The sequence below is a fragment of the Strigops habroptila genome, chromosome 11 (assembly GCF_004027225.2).
Source record: "Strigops habroptila isolate Jane chromosome 11, bStrHab1.2.pri, whole genome shotgun sequence".
Taxonomy (NCBI): Eukaryota; Metazoa; Chordata; class Aves; order Psittaciformes; family Psittacidae; genus Strigops; species Strigops habroptila.
Window position 1 is genome coordinate 3,203,131 of NC_046360.1, and position 19,305 is coordinate 3,222,435.

Here is a 19,305-nt window from a genome sequence, read left to right on the forward strand (position 1 = left end):
CAAAAGCAAAGGGATTCCACCTGCCAAGACAGTCTACCTACCTCACTGCCACGATTACAATGTGCAGAACCTACTCTGAACATACCTATCCCTGCATCAGCAACATACTAAATGGACTCACTACATCCAGCCACTAAAAACATGGCCAACAGATTTACTATGAATAATTAAGGCTATTTTCTCGCAAATTTATGTTCTACGTTCACCTATACCTGCTTTTATATCACTTCAGAAGCAGCAGTATTAAGTATTGAAAAACATTAACATAACTGTGATTAAATGAAGCCACAACGGGAACACACCACCAAGAGAGATATGCTATTTTATTTAAAATCAGACCACAGTAGATTACAGAAAGACTTCTTATGCAAACAAATCCACTGTATGTTTCACAACTTGCTCGGCATAGAAAACCGCCCCTTTATTAGACTGTCCAGGATTACACAGAGGAACTGTTCAGGTGCAGGACAACTCTACCTCCTCCGAACTCGATGTTTATGAAGTAGCTCTATATTCAGGCTAAAAGAATTGTTGATTTGAGCTCTGTAAGTCATTATTCCAGTTTGAGAGGGCAGAGAAGTCCCAAAAGAGGTCGAGACTGAGGTTGTGGAAGTTGGGGCACTAAACATAATGGTTATCCATGACTGGGCTGTGCCCAGGGCTCTGCCCCCTGGCATCACATGAAATCTTATATTCTAAATAGTCCCTCCATGGTCACCGGTACAAAGGTGACCTGTGTGGATCAGCTGTGCCACAACTGACTCCGCTTCCTCTAAGAGGCAGCACTGAAGTGCAGCAAAACTCATCCTTGAGTTAGAACCCTCCAATGCTGATCATCAATCAAACAACCACATACAACCGAATTAGTCATAACTTACAAAACTGCATACAAAAGACTGGCAAAAGTAATGCCATCCAAAGAGAGCATTTCAACGCTACCAACACTCTACAGCCGTGTTACACATCGTATTTCAAAGGTTTTTCTCCACTCCAATTGCTTTGGGGAAGTATATGCTATTTGCAGCAGACATTAAAAATCCTCAAGACAACATTATAATATATATATATATATTTTTTTGGCAAGCATACTGAGCCACCCCCTCTCAAGTCTCAGCTTGCCTATGGCATTTTAATCTCACTATCTTATAAACAGTGCAAATTAGTATGATTCTAACATCCTAGCCATAGCAGAATTTATTTATTAGCTATAACAGAACAGGAGAAGCTGCCGAAGGGCAAGAGGTTGAAAGCACTGACACATCTCTTGCCCAGCTCCTTCAGGTTAGTGTTTTGTAGACAGGATTTTAAACAGCTTTCCACAGTCATCCTTCTCCCTTACCCTTAAACATTACCAGCAGTCAAGTATTTATTTACAGTTTGTGCGCACATACACACACGATTAATGGCAAAATGTTTTTCCATGAGCAGCTGGATTTCAGTTATGAGATTGCTATAACTGAAACATCACATTAGTTACATTATCTATGTTCAAACTTATCCATCGGTGAAGGCAACTATAAGCTTACAAATAGCAGATACGGCCTTTGTTTCTTCTGAAGTATGAGGGTGAGTTTTCTGTAAAACAAAGTGCTCTTGAAGAGCCCCTGAATTAGAGTTAAGCAATGGCCATTCAAATGATAAAAATGCTATTATCCTAGTATTACAATCACAGGTAGTGATCCTAAGGCACATCAGCCACATGCATATGCAATAATGCATTGTTTTGCTTTCAGACAGAAAAATTGCATTAGCTTTGTCTGTATTTCGTTTGCACAAGAGTTTGTTTCTAGATAAAGTATCCCTGAAAGGTCACGTTATCACAAAAGGTACCAAAAAGAGAGAAAATTTAACAAGTAGTAAAAATATTTTTGGACTACTAATACCAATAAAGTTAGATACAGAAAACGCAGTGCAAATTCACAACACACTTATCTATCACCTCCATCACTTCTGAGGATGTTCAACCCTTGGAAAAAAAGTTGGCACTTGATAAGTGTATAAAATATACCTGGTTGGTTGTATTAAGTGTTAGCAAAACTGATCTCAGAGTGTTTTAGTTGTTGTGTAGCAGGCTCAAAGTACGGGTTTCTGTACTCTGTCACCACCCCGGTAGCCCCCAGCCACTTTAATTCTTTCTAGGACAACAAATCATTTCTACAGCAGACTTATGTTTAGCATCCAGATACAACAGTTGCCATCCAAATACCAGCACTAATAGCACAGCAAAATTACTTTGAAACGAGTCATAATTAACCATGCTGATACGAAGCTTCAGTGAGAAAATAATACCAAGAAAAGATATTACACTAGTTTTTAAAAACACACATCCTGTACCATCACTAGAATACAGAAAAAACACACTTTGCAAACAAATCCAATGCACATTGCTTCACAAAATTCCCCATCTACAGAAGGTTTCCAGACTTGCACTGGGGAATTGGTTCAGATGCCAGTAACACTGACCCAACCTTCTGCCCTTTGTGCTCAGAAGGCAAAACAAGCCAAATAACCATATTTCAGAATAGAGAGCTTCCTGTTATGAGCTTCATTTCAGATTAGTATTTGCTAGCAACCGCCACACTCCAGAGGAAATGATTAAGGGACAATCAAGGGCCTTACGTAAAGGAAAAAAGAAGAGACTTTCTATTTTGACTGATGCTGTTTGTAGGACAGACTGCCAAAAATGAAGTGCATTCCAGGAGAATGGTATGAAAATGTTTTAAAGTCATGCAGGGGCAATGACAGATTCTGGACTGACTGGTAACGAATTTAGGGATACATTCTGTGCAAGCAACAAGTGCTAAGACTCCCCCCCCACCAATGCTCGATTAAAACACCAGCAGATGTCTGCACCTTGGGTTTCAAGAGTCACATTGAGAGTGAAATCTGAGCTCCTCTAAAAAGCCTCCTTGTCCAGTGGCAGAAGTCAAGAATAGACTATGTAAGATGCAAACAGCCACCATGGAGTTCAAAAAGCTTCTCTGTTCTGCCTGCTTGCAGAGAAACATTAACTGTAAATTCCAGATAGATGGGCATGCCAAAGACTGTAGAACTAAAGAAAATGGGTAAGTTAAAAATAGTTCTGCCAAGCGAGAGATTGAAGGATAAAATGAAACTCTGGAGCTTCAAGTGGGCAATTACATGATATGAAAACACAGTATTTGATTAAGAAATACCCTGCCTGGGTTCCTGGAATCACATGATATCAAAAGCTAAGCACCTGTGTAAAAAAATCACTTCTGTATTCAAGGTGTGGAGAAGAAAAAAATAACAACATAAAAAAAAGTTTTTAACAGGCAAGGAAATAAAATTGCCTGGTAAAGTTTCTATAAAACTCTAAACTGGCTCTACAAACAGTTTAGTTTAATTTCAAGAGACCAGGATATCAAGCTATTTAGGAGTGGGAGGAGTGCGTACTTTTGTTATGAAAAGCCTAAGGTAACAACTGAAATGTAGGAATGAAACTCTTGTAACTTGCACTGCCTAAAAACCATGCAACATTTTCTGACAAGAGTTTCAGCTCAGCGAGCTCTAAAAACGTGTACCTGGCCACAAATGCCACTGTCTGGGCACACTGCAAAGGAAGCTGATGCGGCCCACTGCAGCTCTGTGCCCAGTATTCAGATCTGGTTGTTACTATCCACACACCAGCACTGATCAGTAATTCTTTAGAGAGACAAATAGCTCCGAGTTTGCCACTCATACATCCAGCTGCGATGGGAATACATCGGAAGGGGATGCTGAGTTACCATCTCTAAAGAATTCTGAGCTCGATTCGATTTGTAACATCAGGAAATCCACCGTGCAACCTTTCACTATTTGATGGATTTACAAACTTGAGACCCTATCACCTTCCCAGACAAACCTCGTTGTCAAACTGATCTCTGAAAACAAAAATAATCACATTTACCAAACGCAATTGCAAACCTCTGTGCCACAGCTCGAATTTTGTACTCCATTGTGCAAAGAACAGAGGTTTTCCATTGCTTACATGAAGTCTCTGACGGGGAGAAAAAGGATATATAAGCACCAATACATAAGTTAGGCGCACCAAAATATTCACTGGAGGATAAAGCCAGGATGTGGTGGAAGGCGAGGTGGTCTTTGGGGAAGAGCTGGAGGATACTGTGGTACAAACTGAGATGGGTATCCCGGCTGTGGCATTTGACTCGCAGACTGAACTCCTGGTCGAGGCGGGAGAGGAGGATACGGAGCACCTGGATAAGAAAGAGCTGGTCCTGAACTCATGGCTGCAGTAAACGGAGTAGGAAAGCGTCCTGCTGGGACTGAAGAAGGTGGAGGGGGTGGTATTCGTCGGGGTACGACTGAAGGAGTGTTTGCATCCGAAGTGTAGGAATCTTGAGGTGCTGGTGTTGTCTCGGGTGCTCTGGGCTGAGCCTGTGGCTGAACCTGCGGAAGTCTCTGTCCTTTGAGCACCATTTCTTGCAGCTTCTCAATTTTTACACGTCGCAGGTGAGCCAGTTTACGCTTGCTCTGGTACTCATCAATGAAGGAATCCAGTGGTATTTCACCATCAAGAAATTTTTCTGCCATATTCTGTCAAACATGGAACAATAGCTTAGAAAATGGCATACTGCAAAGGAATCTAAATGGCTTATATCCTAAAAATAGCCTGTGATTTTCTAGCTTGCATATGGAAGATGACTGGCATACTAAAAATTCTGAGCAGCATTTTGAGTTAGTTATTACTCAGAAGCACTGGGAGTTAAATATAATCTCTGCTTAAAATTTATACTGAAGAAACAGCAGTAAGAACATCTGAATCTAGCTCTGAACATTCCCCTGATCATCAGAGGTGGGAACAGACCAAATTCAACAGCTTTCCAGATTGTCAGCTAAGCTGAGTTACAGCTCAGGACTGCTTGCAACGCCAACAGAAACACTGAGAACTCTGCAAGACTCAGTACAGAGAGGCAGGTTATTGCTTAAGTCAGGTTTCATACTTGTGGCTTTGGGTAAATGATGTTTAATTATTAAGGGAGGTGACCATACCTACAATCACAAAGTTCAACTTGCCCTGGGAATGTCTTTTTGTGGTCACAACTCAAGGCCAGTAAGCAGATTTCTTCCCCTGATACAGGTATAGAAAATGTCCTACAGACAAATCAGCAAACAAAACCAAACACTTCCATTATCCCCAAATAGACCATTCTTCAAGCACTTGTGTCACAGCAAATGGTGACCACTGGCCCTTGAGAGATACGTGGAAATCATAATGGAATATTTCACCAGAAATGCTGGACAAAAAACCCGTGCAGGCACAGTTTTTCATTAGGTTACTGACATTTGTAATGGATTAATACATACACCAGGCAAACACCATTAAAAAAACATCCCATATTGATACACTATGAATTTGAAGAAAATGCAAGGAACTAAGACAGTTTGGCTTTCTTTTCTGAAAAGGAGCATTTCTCTCTTAAACTTCAAAGACATTAAGAGTGAAAAAATCACTTGGATAAAAAAAAAATCTTGCTGAAAACAAATAGCTGTTTATTGATGTTCAAAGCAAAGATCAGACCATATTCTTTAAAAGATCCCTTTCATCTATTACATGTTCAACACTTCACTGCAGCTTTGTACACATGAAGTCTCCAGTAATGTGTGTAAGTGGCAGAATTGAAGTGTGCTGTCATTACCTCTGTGTCTTCCTCAATCTTAGCCCCCTCTGTCTGAAGCAGCGCTAGCAGTGTCTCCAGTGAAGCATTACTGGATTGTCTGTCTGTGATGGCACAAAAAGAACAGTAAATGTCAGCTGGCTCTAAGGGACTTTGAAGCTATACAGCCTCAGCAAGCAGAAGAATTTCTAAGGCACATATGTACAACAAGCACACTCCATTGTTCAAGACAGGATGTTCTACAGTAAGAAAATAGATTAAGTAGTTCAGGGATATGGTCAGAATGCTAAAAGCTGAAATGTAATTACAATGCTGTAATATCAAAAGACAAAGCACTTGAGCAAGTGTGGTATCAGACGTACAATACTTCGTGATTCAGTTTGAAATGAGAAAGTTAAATGCAATATTCTGTTTGATTTATGCTTAGCCACTGAAAATTCAAACTGTTTTGCTTCTTAGCAAAGTAAATGAATTTTATCTTAGAGTAGATCAACAGCAGACAGCTAACCACACAGAAAGAATCCACAGTATCTGTTACTAGGTGTAACATACTTAATAAATCATTGGAAGCATGATCTATTTCAAAGCTACACGAGAATGACATTTCATTTTGTACCCTGATTCACACAGCTAAAAATGAGACACCAAAAACCAAACAAAACATGCAACAGATTTACATTCACTTAGAAAACAGCAAATCAGAACTGTCAACAGAAAACGTTACCTAGTTTTGTTTTCTTTATCTGGTATGCTTCAAAAAGAACTTGCAGCTCCCGGTATTTTTCAGTCAAGTTTGATTTCAAAGACTCCAACTTTGGCTGGTACAACAGATTGCCTTCTGCCAGGCTGCGGTTACTGGCAAGAGTCATGTCCTTGCTGTGCTGAACATTTTGGGCCTGAAAATGTAAAAAATAGGGCATGAAATGACAGTGAAAATATTAAGCAAGACTAATGGATATTTAGATAATGAGACAATTTCAAATCCTCCAAAGAAACTACTAAAGTAACCTCTTTGTAAAAATTAATACCATGGTATTGGACCTGCAAGTAAAAACAGTACTTCTGGACTTTTTATGAACAGTAGAGAAAAAGAACAAAGTTTTTACTGTTTGGTGGGTACAGTCAGCTTCAACTATTGCACTCTTTCCCACTCTTTTGTTCTGCTACACAAAAATCCTTTCTGACAAACTGTATTTTTCCTGCTTTACTAATACACTATTTTATTAGCCTATCTAGAAGGAATAAGAAGGTCTATGCTGCGAACAGCATGTTGAAATCATCTAAAATGATAATGGACCACAGAGGAAAGACTTTCAGAGGAACTGCACTGTGAAGAAGGATCTCTTCTTTCAACTCTGAGCACCTGTGAATGAATCACTTTCTGAACAGGAATTAATACTGACCTGAAGTCACTTTCCTGCACATTTATTTCCACATGCGGCAGAGAGCTCATTAAACAGTTTTCCTCTCCAACCTGGAAATGGTAATTACTTGAAGAGTTTGTGTTGTGGACAAGGACTCCCTAGAATCCTTCTCCTCTGAGCCAGGCAGAGGTGCCCATGAATGCTCCTGCAGGCAGAGCTGCTTTTGACCGACCAGAACAAGAACCACATTCCTGCTGCGCTGAACTGCCCGCAAGAGGCAGGTCTTGATGCCACAAAACCTGCAGAACCTAGTCTGGGCACTCATTGAAATGCTTGTGCTAAGTGACAGGGGAGCGCAGCTTATGTCACCCAAGTTTCTTCCAATTCTTGTCACAGATTTATGCAAGGCCTGACCGCTGGCTGTCACAGATGTGAGAGATCAGACTTCTACATTCACACCCTGCTACCTGAAGGTGCTCTGTAGGAATTTTCCCTCATTATTTGACATAGATGCTGCTTCCTCCTCACCTCACACACCTCTCTTACTATTCCCCCATGATGAATGTTGACAGGTAAAGCAACAGCTGCTCTAAAAAAACCCCTTTGAATCTCAGCAGATGCAATAAGACTGCAGAAGAATGTCATCCCTTATCTTACTAAAATGCAAAACACAAGAACCGCATCATTACTGTTCCTTCTCCAGAATATTCTTCCCCAACTATGTTAAATCAATCCTGATACCAAAAGCTTGATTTTCAGTTTAATCATTCTGTTTACCATATCCTAGCCCGAAGTCATTATTCCTAAGGAATAAATGACAATTCTCACAAAACCAAGATTCAGCGAGATTCCGAGTTTGCTCATACACACATGCACACAATTTTATCAAGACAGTGTTTATGAGCTTTGGGAAAGCTGAATGTTGAGGGAAGCCCATCCTAGATGTCACATTAGATTCATTAAAATATTCAGACATCAAAAGAATAAAGAATAAACAAAACCACAAAACACAAAAAGCCAAGGGATCTGATTTCAGCTTTTCAGTGAGAATCAACAAGCGGGGTAGCTTTCCCATAGCACAACAGACTGATTCCATTAAGCTGCCTTCAAAATCAATGAAACTTTTGGTATGCTTTCCACGGCCTCCTACACTAACATGTCACTTCTAGCACACATCATCCCTGCTTAGCTCTAACAGATCTTATTTATGGACAGTTGCGGTTCAGTGCAAACACTAAGAGCACAGTGTTCTTCCTTTCACACTCATGGGTGGATATAGGAGAGCCACACCTCAGAAACAGGAAGAGACAAAACCCAAATGAGCTATTTAAAAGCCCCAGGAAAGGACAGGATCAGAATTCAGGTGGTCTTGGCAGTCTGAGCACAGAACTGGGTGCTCAGGTAAAAATATTTCCCAAGCATAGCAACCATGTCTTTGAAAGCCATTACTTCCTTTTGAAGTATTTACACACTACTTTAACCTGCTGAATTCAAAACTGGCTCAATGTTCAACACATCTTTGCCCCCAGATGTTGCTCTTACCAAAGTTTTACTCTTTCCTTACCAAAGTTTTACTTTTCTTACCAAGGTTTTACTCTCCTTCACCCTGTTCTTGCTAAACCACTTCAAAAAACCTATCCAGGATAATGCTGAGTCCTAAATTCTCCATCAATCAAAATAGAATGCTGTTCCAAATTGTGAAAATTGGAGGAGCTGTACTTGCGATGCTGTTTTGTCTCCTCAAGATTCTCACATCAAGCCTAAACAGGCTTCCAGCTCTATGCTTGCGTTCAACTTGAATCCTTTCCAAGAATAAAAAGAAAATCCACTCTTCTCACTTTTGAATCCAATGCAAAATAATTTAAATTAAACTGGTTGCTTCCACTTGTGTCTTCTCATATGATCCAATAATGTTAAGACTGTTGCTTTCAGAAAGCCCCCTATTTTACATTTCTTTTTCTAACGATGATGAAGGGAACTAAAATACTCACGATTTAACAGCTTAATTACTGGCACCCAGCTCCTTCCAAATCACCTGCCATCACCACAAGCTTTGTTAACTGGCTGCCTTCTGAACTGCCAGCCAAAGAAGATTGCGTGCAAAAAGATTCATGGTTTCTGATGCCTCTCCTCTTTCACCATTTTAACGAGCAAACTACTTCCTTCAAGCGACTTCAGTTTGATTTGGTGATTGTATTTTCACTGCTTGTAAGGCTGATACTTTCATTTCAAAGCAGTTGCACAGTCAGTCTGGGAAGACCAGTTTTATAAGTGAACTTTGATCCTTCTTCGGGATGAAGAACATGTATATTTCCTCTAGAGAGAAAAAAAGCCAGCAAACATGGCGCTGGAAACCCTGGAAGAGCACAAACCCCTGGAAAAGGAACCTTTTACTGAAATCATATATAAAGAAGAAGAAAGGGAAGAACTCCAAGTAAACAGACAGAATAAGAGAAAAAGCTTGCTTAAGTCAGATGAGGCTTCTGTGGTGTTTTAAAACATTACTTCTAAATAATTCTCCTGCCTCAAATATCATAATGTCTCACAGCAGGACTGAGGTGAGGAGGAGGAAGCAAATGCCTAACTTTCTACACATGATTTTCTGACTAACTTTACTTTCAAATCATTTCACATTTGTAAAGATGAATAAATATCAGCATATGATATACTTTGACTTGTCAAAATAAGGAAAAAATCAGTATTATAACCAACCTACATCTAAAATTGAGTGACATCCTGTCCTGTCCTTAGCACCTGATACCCAGCAATTATGGTCTAGTGTAAACTGAAGTGAAAGCCTAAAAAATACTTGTTTTACAGCTGAAAAAAGGTGTTCATAATTACACTTTTGAGTTACAGTGCCTAAAATTACACAAGACTTAGTGATTCAGCTTTTTCCATATCATAGCACTTCTAAGGGCATGCTTTTTCTAAGTTGAAGAAGCAGCACGACTGACATTTAATGATCAATTCAAGTGTCTTCACTTCCAGCATTAGTCTGTGTGAGGCTTCTTTTAAAAATAGACACTTGAAGAGATGAGAAACTTAAACTGAATCTTACTCAAAACCATGAGAACCAGTTCTTCAGCTGAAACCTGAGGAGCTGGTGAAAACCCATCCACCTGTTCAGTGCATTTAAATGCTTCATGTCACCAAAATAAGTTTGAAGTCTGTGGAATGAGTGAATTTATTTCACAACAAACAGAAAAGATACAACCCTAAAGCAATGCCACTCAAATACAGCCACAATTTTACAAACCAGAATAATCTCTGGCACTGATGTTAAGGTCCGTGTAATAAATTTTACTGCAACTGGTCCACTGCATTTGGAAGTTAATTCATGGAATCAGAAAAGCAAACACTGTGAAGTTTGCCTAAAAAGCCCTAAAGAAACACTCTCAACACTGACTAATTTAAAACAAAATGAAAAACACTCCAAAGAGCTGCAAAATCATCCAAGGGTCAAAGATACAGCATGACCAGTCTATTAAGATTATCAACGCAGCACAAAGCATGCTTTCAGCATCCATTCACAGCTTTCCACAGGCCCAAGACAATAGCCAAAAAAAGCATAAATCCAACAGAAGTTATTTTGTTGTCAGATGTGTTGCGTGACAACATTGTGTCATTAGCAGGGAACTGGTACTGTATCAGATGTTCACCTGCCTACTGGAAGTGCCATGAAAAAAGAGGTTCTTAAGAGAAATAAGCAAACAGTCCAAGATTCTAGGAGAATTGCTACAAAACTATTGAGGTCATGAGTACTTCAACAGGCAGGAAACATTATTCTGAGATGAGAAATACCAGTCAGAATCACGAGACACAACGAGGCAGGGTAATATTGAAAAGAACATATGCTTTTTTTTTTAACTGCTAAGCTCTCACTATGAATTCTGAATGGGACAAATGGGGCAACAATACTGAGCTGCTTATAACAGGATTTTAATGGCAGAAGGATTGCTCACCACTGAGCAGACCACTCCAACCAAACTATGCGCACTGCAAGAAAATGAAGCCATGGACACACCGTGGTTATTAAAGACAGAAAGAGTGGTTTATGCAGCACTTCAAACCTTAAGATGCTTAAAAAGTGAGTTTAACAGAAATCATTTGAATAATTTTACTCAAGGATTTATTTAATAAGCACTTCTAAGAACAGGCAGCAGCAAGTGCTTTGGGAATTGAGATTCTACTGCTTTCATCAACTGTATCTTTGTTTCATCCCACTTTTACAAAAGGAAGAAAAATGCTGGATAAAATTAAAAGAGAAGCTAGTACTAGCTTAGCAATATTTTACTGTTTAACATTCACTCCAAAATAATGGTGCAAAATGTCCCCAAGAAGTGTCACTCCTGTTCATCCACAAGCATGTTCCCAGAAGAACTGCCTCCAGAGATGCAGTCTGAGTAACCAAAATCCCAACTACCCACAAAGTCCATCAAGTGCTGCTGTAATTATAAGCTTGCTTTGGCAAGCACCCTGGCAAGTAGTCTCTCCCCAGTTTCAAGAAAAAGTCTTTTAAGGAGCTATAAATAAAGTTTCGTGTGGCACCATTTTAATTGCTTTATACCTAGCATAAATCCACATTAGTTTTAGGTTTCTCTGGTCTTGCTCTAGCCTTTATCATTCCCACATTCTCTCTTTCACTTACACATATTTGTAAATCAGGAATAAATTATGCAGTCACACTGGGGAAGTATAAGGATGCATGTTTGGAGTGTCAAATGTACCCCTGAAACAGGAGCTGACAGGTGCAGAGTAGGAGAATAGAGACTTCTTTTATACAAGATTTAAGTGTGCTTCTCATCAAGTGCTGGTGTACGGTAACACACCCTCTAACAACATCTGTTTGGTAATAAATATTAATACATATTCCAAAGTCATTAGAGTTGCTAAATTTAGGTCTTCTGATTAAGTATTAGCTTTAAAACTAACAAAATAAAGGTTAAAGGGTAAGCTTCGATTCTTAAATGTTTACTGAAGAGGAAAGAGACACCCAGAGCTGCAATTTGCACTCACCAGGCACAGGCAGGTCACTCATTTGGTGCTTAGCTGAAGAGAAAAAATCTATAGTTGTCACCAAGTCTAATTCCTAACTTTGTAACTAAATTTCATGTTTGGCAAACAAGAACATAACCACTTGCACAATGTGGTTTTTGGACAGGAGTGGGAATCCCAAGCAATCTGGGCATGCATTCACATGGTTTTAACTTGGGCTTTCTGCACTGCCTGATCTTTTCAACCAGCTTTTGAGAAAAGGACTATGCTCAAAAACCCTGTTTGTGCTCTCCAGTGTGCTCTGAAATCCTGGAGTGAGAGGAAGGCTTCTTGATTTCCTATAGTTAAGGTCTTGAAGAGCAAATATTTTTTGGCAGTAGAACCCTAGTGGTCAGTAACACAACGTCACACTGTTACTAAAGGGATGTTCCAGTAGATAAAAGGAAAACACATTACCACCAGTCTCAGGCCACAAAGTCTTCCATTTTGCTGTTTAGAGTTATCACACTAAAATTGACTTTTACAAACAACGTACTTTTATTTCATGAAGATGAAATAAAATCTAAGATCTGTAGATGTGCTACAGAGATTAACCTCAAAGGATTATTAAAGAAAAACCTAACCCTCCCAATTTTAAAAGACTAGGAGTACCAGACAACTGGCTTCCTTCCTCTTTCTACCAGACAAGATATTCGTTGTTCAAGCCCACAGGCTTCGAAAACAACCTTCCAGACAGAAAAAGCAGCAGCTTAGCTCTTTGATACCACATTCTCACATACCTGGGGACACAGTGTGAAGGACACTGAATATGCACACTACCCCCATGAAACACAAATGTGCATGTGAGCTCACACACACGGATATATACACACACACCCACAATGACACGTACAAATCCTGCTCAAATGCCGCACAGGAATACATCCCTTTAAGGCTGGAAGTGCCTATTTCTAGTTATTAGCAAGAAAGCCAAGTGGTTTTCCAAATCCTCCTCTTTGTGAACAAAACACTGGGTTTTCAGCTGGGTTTCCCTTGCAACGAGGAGAACAAAGGTTTTTTCAATCATGTAGTCATCAGCTTTAGCCAACTTTGTCACTGAAAATACAAGTGACCTCAGAGAAGTGACTCAGGAATCATGATTTGTATCAGCACGCCACAATAAAATTATTAATTTAAGGACTTTGGAACAACTCTACAACTTAGATACATGTGGACTGACAACCAAACACCTATACAAGTAGCAGTGAAGTCACCACAGTTCCTTCTTAATGTTCAGGATTTCCCTCTCCCTCTTCCTGCCACACACTTCACAATGAAGAATCAGGACCCAGCAGCACAAATTCAAGCAATAAACAATTCAGTGAAGGCAAACCCAGAAGGATTCAAGTATGGCCAATTCCTTCCAAGGTGGGTAAATGCATTTCTAGTTGAACAGACTCTAGTAAAAGCCTATGTACACAATAAAAGAGGATTATACCAGATAGTAGCACAGCCATATTTCCACACAGCTTGAACACCTTCAAACCTAGCCACACTTTCCAAACACCACAAAATATTCCCTCAGGCCCAGAGAAGTTTACTCTACAATTTAAAAGCCTTCTGTCGCCAAGTGAAGAGGAAAACCAGAGGGTCAAACTGAGAATATGGTCTAGTTCTGCACTGAAAGAGAGCCATTTCTACTAAGGTCATGAGGTTTTCTGTCACTTCTGACCCGCAATCTTAAGCATGTATTGACAAATAAATAACAAAAAGGGCCCATTGAGCCAGACCTTCTGCTCATGCACCTTGTCAGAGGTCACATGGAAAAGAGCAATACTGCACCCATTTATATCCTTATAAAGTTAAGGCCATTCTAACCTACTGGCTTTTCTTAAATACTCAAGTTTTTAACAGAAGGGTCCTCCTGCCCCCCAGCAAACCACAATGCCTCTAATACCTCTGTGTGTTTCACTTATCACAGCGGTATCTGTTTCTTCAGCAGTTTAAGTTCCCAAAACAAGCTCAAATGGAAACGCGGGATGCCTGACCCCTCTTGCAAATCTATTGACACCAAAGTTCAAAATACAAATTGATGCCCAACGCAGCAAGTAAATTCCCTAGGCCACCTTTTTATCTTGGCCTTCAGTGGGCCTCTGTATCTGTAATACTTCCACAATGTGGTTTGAGGTGACCCGGAACAATTCCCTTGGAAGTACCAAAAGGGCAGGCATCTTAGAGGGAAAGCAATTATAACTGATTTTACTTAATAAACTAAAGTTTCTCAATAATATATTGCCACTTTTTCCTTTTTTCTTGGGGCTTTTGTCCTCTAGTTTAAACACAAACCCAACCCAATAAATACAAGACCCAGAGAAGTACAGCACGTTTCTTTCTTTTAAAGTTTTCATGTAAGTGGTTTCATCTTATTTGTTGTTAGCTGACTACATAGTCTTTCAGACACATCTGTGGTCATATAAACCTTCAATAGTCTCACACCAGAACTGTTAATACAGTGTCCACTGATATATAGAAAACCCAGTAAAAGACAACCACAGCAGCAGGAAGAAAACGGGCTTCTGTTCTCTTTTAATAAGCACAGATCCACAAGCACGGCTGAGGGTCCGATACACTGACAAAGGCATTTCAAACGGGCAAAACAAGCACTAGAAAGCCTGACAGCCCTCGCTGCGCCCAGCATACCAACTCGGCCACACAGAAATCTCTTTCATATTGTTTTGAATTAAAGTTACGCTGAGATCGAGACCACAAACAGGACCGACTTCACCCTGACAAAATCCTTCCTCATGGCCAAGGCACAGAACAAGGGCTGCATTAACGGAAAAACTGATCCCACCTCCGGCCCGTCGCTGTCTCCTAATTTAGTCCAAAATGAGCGTTTTCGGCTCGGCGAGCCCTCGGCCCTCCCCTGGCCCACGGCCGAAGTGCCCGGGCACGGACCCCCCCTCCATTACCGAGGGCCAGCAAACAAAAGGCCGGGGGGGAAGGGGGCAGGCAGCGCTGCCCGCAGCACAGGGGCTCCTTATCCACCGGCCGCTCCATAGCGGAGCCGCGACCGTCAAGCGGCTCAAGCAGGGCCCGGCCGGGGGGAGTCACCGGAGCCGGGGGAGCGGCGGTCATTAACACCCCCCCAACCCGCAGTGCCAATGGAGGCGGCGGGACAGCGAGCCCCGGGCCGCGGCGGGCAGCGCCCCGGCGGGCTGAGGGCGGGGGGGGGGACACAACCGGCGGGAGGGGGACACAACCGGCGGGGAGGCCGCAGCCCGGGCGCGGGGGGCCGCGGAGCGCCCCTCACCTCTTCCATCTCGCGGGCCATGTCCTGGAGCTGCTCCTCGTCGTCCAGCAGCGCGCTGAGCTCCTGCAGGCTCAGCGCCTCCAGGCGCCGCACGTCCAGCGCCATCCCGGCGCGGCTGCCCCCGGACCCGCGGCCCCCCGACCCGCTCCCGCCGCCACCACCGCCGCCGCCGCCAACCGGAAGTGCCGCCGCGGTGTCGCCCCGGCCCGGGGTGGGCACCGCCCTCGGCGCCCCCTGCTGGGAGGGCGGAGCGGCAGTGTGCGGGGCGGGGCGTACCAAAGGGGCTGGGAGGAGGTGGTGGACGGTACCAAAGGGGCGGTAGAGGTGGGGGGTGACCGAGGCGGTGATGGGGGGCCCGGGGCGCACACGGAGGGGCCTGGGGTGAATTCCCATTTAGGTTTAAAATAGCTCAAAAACCACATCTTGCCAAGCTTTGGTGCTGGTTGGTTTTGTCCATCTGAAGCACTTTCTTCTTCAAGAGCAAAGGGCAAGAAATGAGCTTTCCATCAATGTATTTTATGGTGAATTCAAAGAGTTTAGTCATATAGCAAAAGCTCTGCATCAATTAAAACATCATCGCTACATCAATTAAAACATCATAGCTGCATTCTGTTCTTCTGATTTATATCTGTTAAGTCACCAACACTGCACTAGGCACTCTGCGGTAACACTTTGGAGCAGTAGTTTCCTGGTTACTACTGATGTTAGCATAGGTGATAAGGACAATTATGCCTAAAACAATTAATTGCGTTAACATAGCCTAAGTGGTATGCATCTCTAGGCATGCACTGCCTTCCTGGTTTGCTTTTGTACCTAAGGGATCATGGGTGTGCTTGTTTCCATGTGTGTAGCACCAGAGAGAACTATAGTGGCTCATGAGCCGAACAAACAGGATAGGGAATGGCCATGTGGTTGTTGTCCTTTGTAGTTGACATTTTTTATCTCAGTGGGGGAAAAAATCAATACAGTTGAACTGAATCAATCTCTGGTGCAAGGCCATTAAACAGTAATGATGTCACAGTCACATCCAAGAAGTGACCTAGTACTTCCTGGCAGAGCTGAATGAAGACATGACAGCTATAGCTTTAGTCTTTTGCCCTATAATTAAACTCAGCTCTCCAACCAAAAAGCCCTCTCTATCTTTATTTTCCATAGGTAATAAAGGCCAAAACCATGACACTGCTAGAGGAAGGCTTCCTGGCCTTCTGCCTGCCTAGTGCAGAGCTACTATACAGCCATGGTGCAAACTGAGCGTATTCAGAGGCAGGTAAGAGCGAGGTGTTTGCACAGCAGGAAGCTGAGCTGAGCTTGCTTAGGGTGGGGAGGTGGTGATTAGTGATATGAGCATGTGTCCACTCATCCACGTCAATGCACCTTCCTGCTGCTGCGGTACGTGCTGAGCTCCTCCTTGTGTGGGGTACAGATGAGTAAGCACACGTTCCCCTTGGCAGTGACATGGGTTTGCATGGCCACTGCAGCCTGACCTTGTTATATAAAACCAGTAGATAGCTGCCACGCCAACACGGTATCATATACCATAGTTCCACATTCCCATCAAAAAGACACAGTATTAAACCAGGTTGTAAATCTGCACATGCAAACACACACCCATACACACACGCAAATGGAGGAATTAGTTGAGGGATTAAAAGAAACCCTTTCTTCCCAAGAACGTTAGTGATTTTAACTTCGTAGCATAGCTAAATGATTGGCATGGGGGGAGTGTGGTTTAGAAGAGTCTGACTCAGCTTCATGTTGTGAATCTAGTTTTACCACTGCCTTTCTGTGTGATCCTGAGTGGAGCTCTCAGCCTCCCTCAGCTATAATGCCTTTTGCTTAAAATAGAGGAAGAAGAATAACCATTCAGACCCAGGTGAGGGTGGACAGGAAAAGTTCATGCTGAATCATGCTTGTAGAGGTGCTCTGGGTGAGTATCTCTGGTGAAGGGCACTACAGTATGATAATAATTGTATTGTCAATATGCTGTCAGGTAAGATTGTTTACTGTCACCTAAGGAGCTTTTCTGTAACTATTTCTTGTTCTTTTTGCATGGGGCTGGTGGAAGTTCACTGCTTTAGACATCAAGGAATGGATTATTTTAATTAGTGGCAATCACTATTAAAGTTAGAACCTGCATAATGCAGAATAATGAAGTCATCACAAAATGCACAAAGCAAACACAGTCATTTGTGCTCAAGTACAACATATATTGAAAATACCACTTCTCCCTCTGTAGCTATGTTTGGGTTCTGGCGATGTTGGGGAGGAGTATCTATATTAAACATCTGGTCTGCTTTTGAGTGCTTTGAGCAGCATCTGCATGTGATTGAGTTCTCAAGTTGGCCAGAAAAGCAGCTGAGGTTGACAGACAAGATAGGGGTCAGCTGCTTTTGTATAATTATATATTCTACTTGGACAGGTAGGAAGGTGCCTTTCCCATTCAGCAGCCTTCATGAAAGATAAAGGTTTTGTGACAGCACATCTCCTGGACAGAATATGGAGGATTGCAGATAAACTAGGATTTTAGGCTACAGGGATTATCAAATATTGCAGTGCTGCAGGCTGAGATTTATCAGCTACCCAGCCTTGGTTCCTATTTGCCTTTGCTGAAATCCTTTTGAAGGGTGACAGCATTCACAAACATTAAAATTGTAAGCAGGCAAAGTACAGAAAGTCAGGGGGTTTTATTACAGGAGAAATGGAACAAAAAAAATTGGGAAGATTATAGTGGAAACCATGTCATGGTGAACAAGAAGTCAGGCTTCAGTCTTGGGGAGAACTGGCAGCCAGCCTAGTTTAAATTAGATGTTAGGTTTTTTCCTCTTTTTAAACTTGAGGTTGGATTTCCTTCTGTCACCTCATATCCTTTTACAGGCAGTAGCACTGTAGCCATGCATATTTATTAGATTCAGACATATTTTGCAAGTCACCTTCACAACTTCTTTTCTTTTCCTGGAAAAACTGGTTGGTTATGTAGAGACCGAATTTGCAAGTCTAATCTTCAGCGTTTATTAACCCTTATTAGTCTGGTTGCTCAATGGACAGATAAGTTTTCAGCCTTATTTGCAATTTAATTTCCTTCTATATATTAAGTCACAGTCCATTCTTCTGTTTAGATTTCATAATCCAGATTCCTTCACACATGAAAGCAACCTGCGTGTTCAGCATCCAGAGAGAGAAAGAGTGGTCTGTTTTGAGAGAGAACACTGGTCTTGCTGCCTGAGAAAGAGCAAGAACTGATTGTTAGTACTATACTCCCTCCTTTCTGGGAGCCACAGGCACGAGGAGCTGGTTTGCATACCTGCAAATACTTTCTTTGCCTTAAGCTCATGGTGAAGGTACAGTAGAAAGGCAAACGCTCTTTTTCCTCCCCAGACTTAAGACATCTCTGAATCTGTGCTAGAAGCACTCTGTCTATTTGGTTGTGGTATTTCCAGACCTACTGAAGGCCTAGAAAGCACAGCCACCAGTACAAACACAGTTGCTTATTGAGGCAGAGGTTGGTGCAGCAGGAGACAAGTTGTTGGACAAACACAGCTGTGTTTTTGCCACTACAGTGTTCTCATTTACTGGGTCGGTCAGTCAGTCACACACCTTGTCTGTGCAAAGGTGTAAGGTAAATACATGTCCTTGGGAATCACTAGGACTATAGGAGCTACTCATGAACTTCATCTTGGATAGGGTTCTCCAATGTTTAAAACAAATACAGCTGTGGTTATAGCTAGTAGAGGGAATGGTTAGAGCTTATTAATAGTGAGGAAAACAACCTCCTATGGAGTATACATATATATGGAGTATATGGAGTCAACCTTTGAATCGATTGTGCTTTCAAGTGCCTAATTGCTTCCAATTCTACCATGACAGTCTTGTGCCCCCCAAGTACAGGTTTCAGATAAACCCCTCTGAGTTCCCTGTGAAGAAGACTCTTCCCTCTGAGGAGAAGCAGCACTTTTATCTGCATCCCTGCACTTGAGAAGCTCCTGAACAGATTTTGATTGTGTTCCCATGTAAA

At 41.9% G+C, this 19,305-nt stretch overlaps 1 protein-coding gene across 1 annotated transcript; it reads right to left on the reverse strand.

Annotated features, from left to right (window-relative positions):
• Positions 1 to 305: 305 nt before the first annotated feature.
• On the reverse strand, positions 306 to 15,557 carry VPS37B (VPS37B subunit of ESCRT-I). Its single transcript, XM_030502448.1, has 4 exons — positions 15,294 to 15,557; positions 6,364 to 6,535; positions 5,661 to 5,743; positions 306 to 4,557 (listed from the first exon to the last, which is right to left on the reverse strand). Exons 1-4 carry the CDS (start codon positions 15,396 to 15,398, stop codon positions 4,060 to 4,062), a joined length of 858 nt encoding a protein of 285 aa, XP_030358308.1. The 5' UTR covers positions 15,399 to 15,557; the 3' UTR covers positions 306 to 4,059.
• Positions 15,558 to 19,305: the final 3,748 nt, after the last annotated feature.

What these genes read in the sequence shown, in the direction of transcription:
- VPS37B (XM_030502448.1), bottom strand. Translation starts at nt 15,398, where the DNA reads ATGGCGCTGGACGTGCGGCGCCTGGAGGCGCTGAGCCTGCAGGAGCTC. An exon ending in TGGCCCGCGAGATGGAAGAG is followed by an intron (nt 6,536 to 15,293) that starts GTGAGGGGCGCT and finishes TTACATTTTCAG; the next exon opens with GCCCAAAATGTTCAGCACAG. An exon ending in GATAAAGAAAACAAAACTAG is followed by an intron (nt 5,744 to 6,363) that starts GTAACGTTTTCT and finishes GTGCCATCACAG; the next exon opens with ACAGACAATCCAGTAATGCT.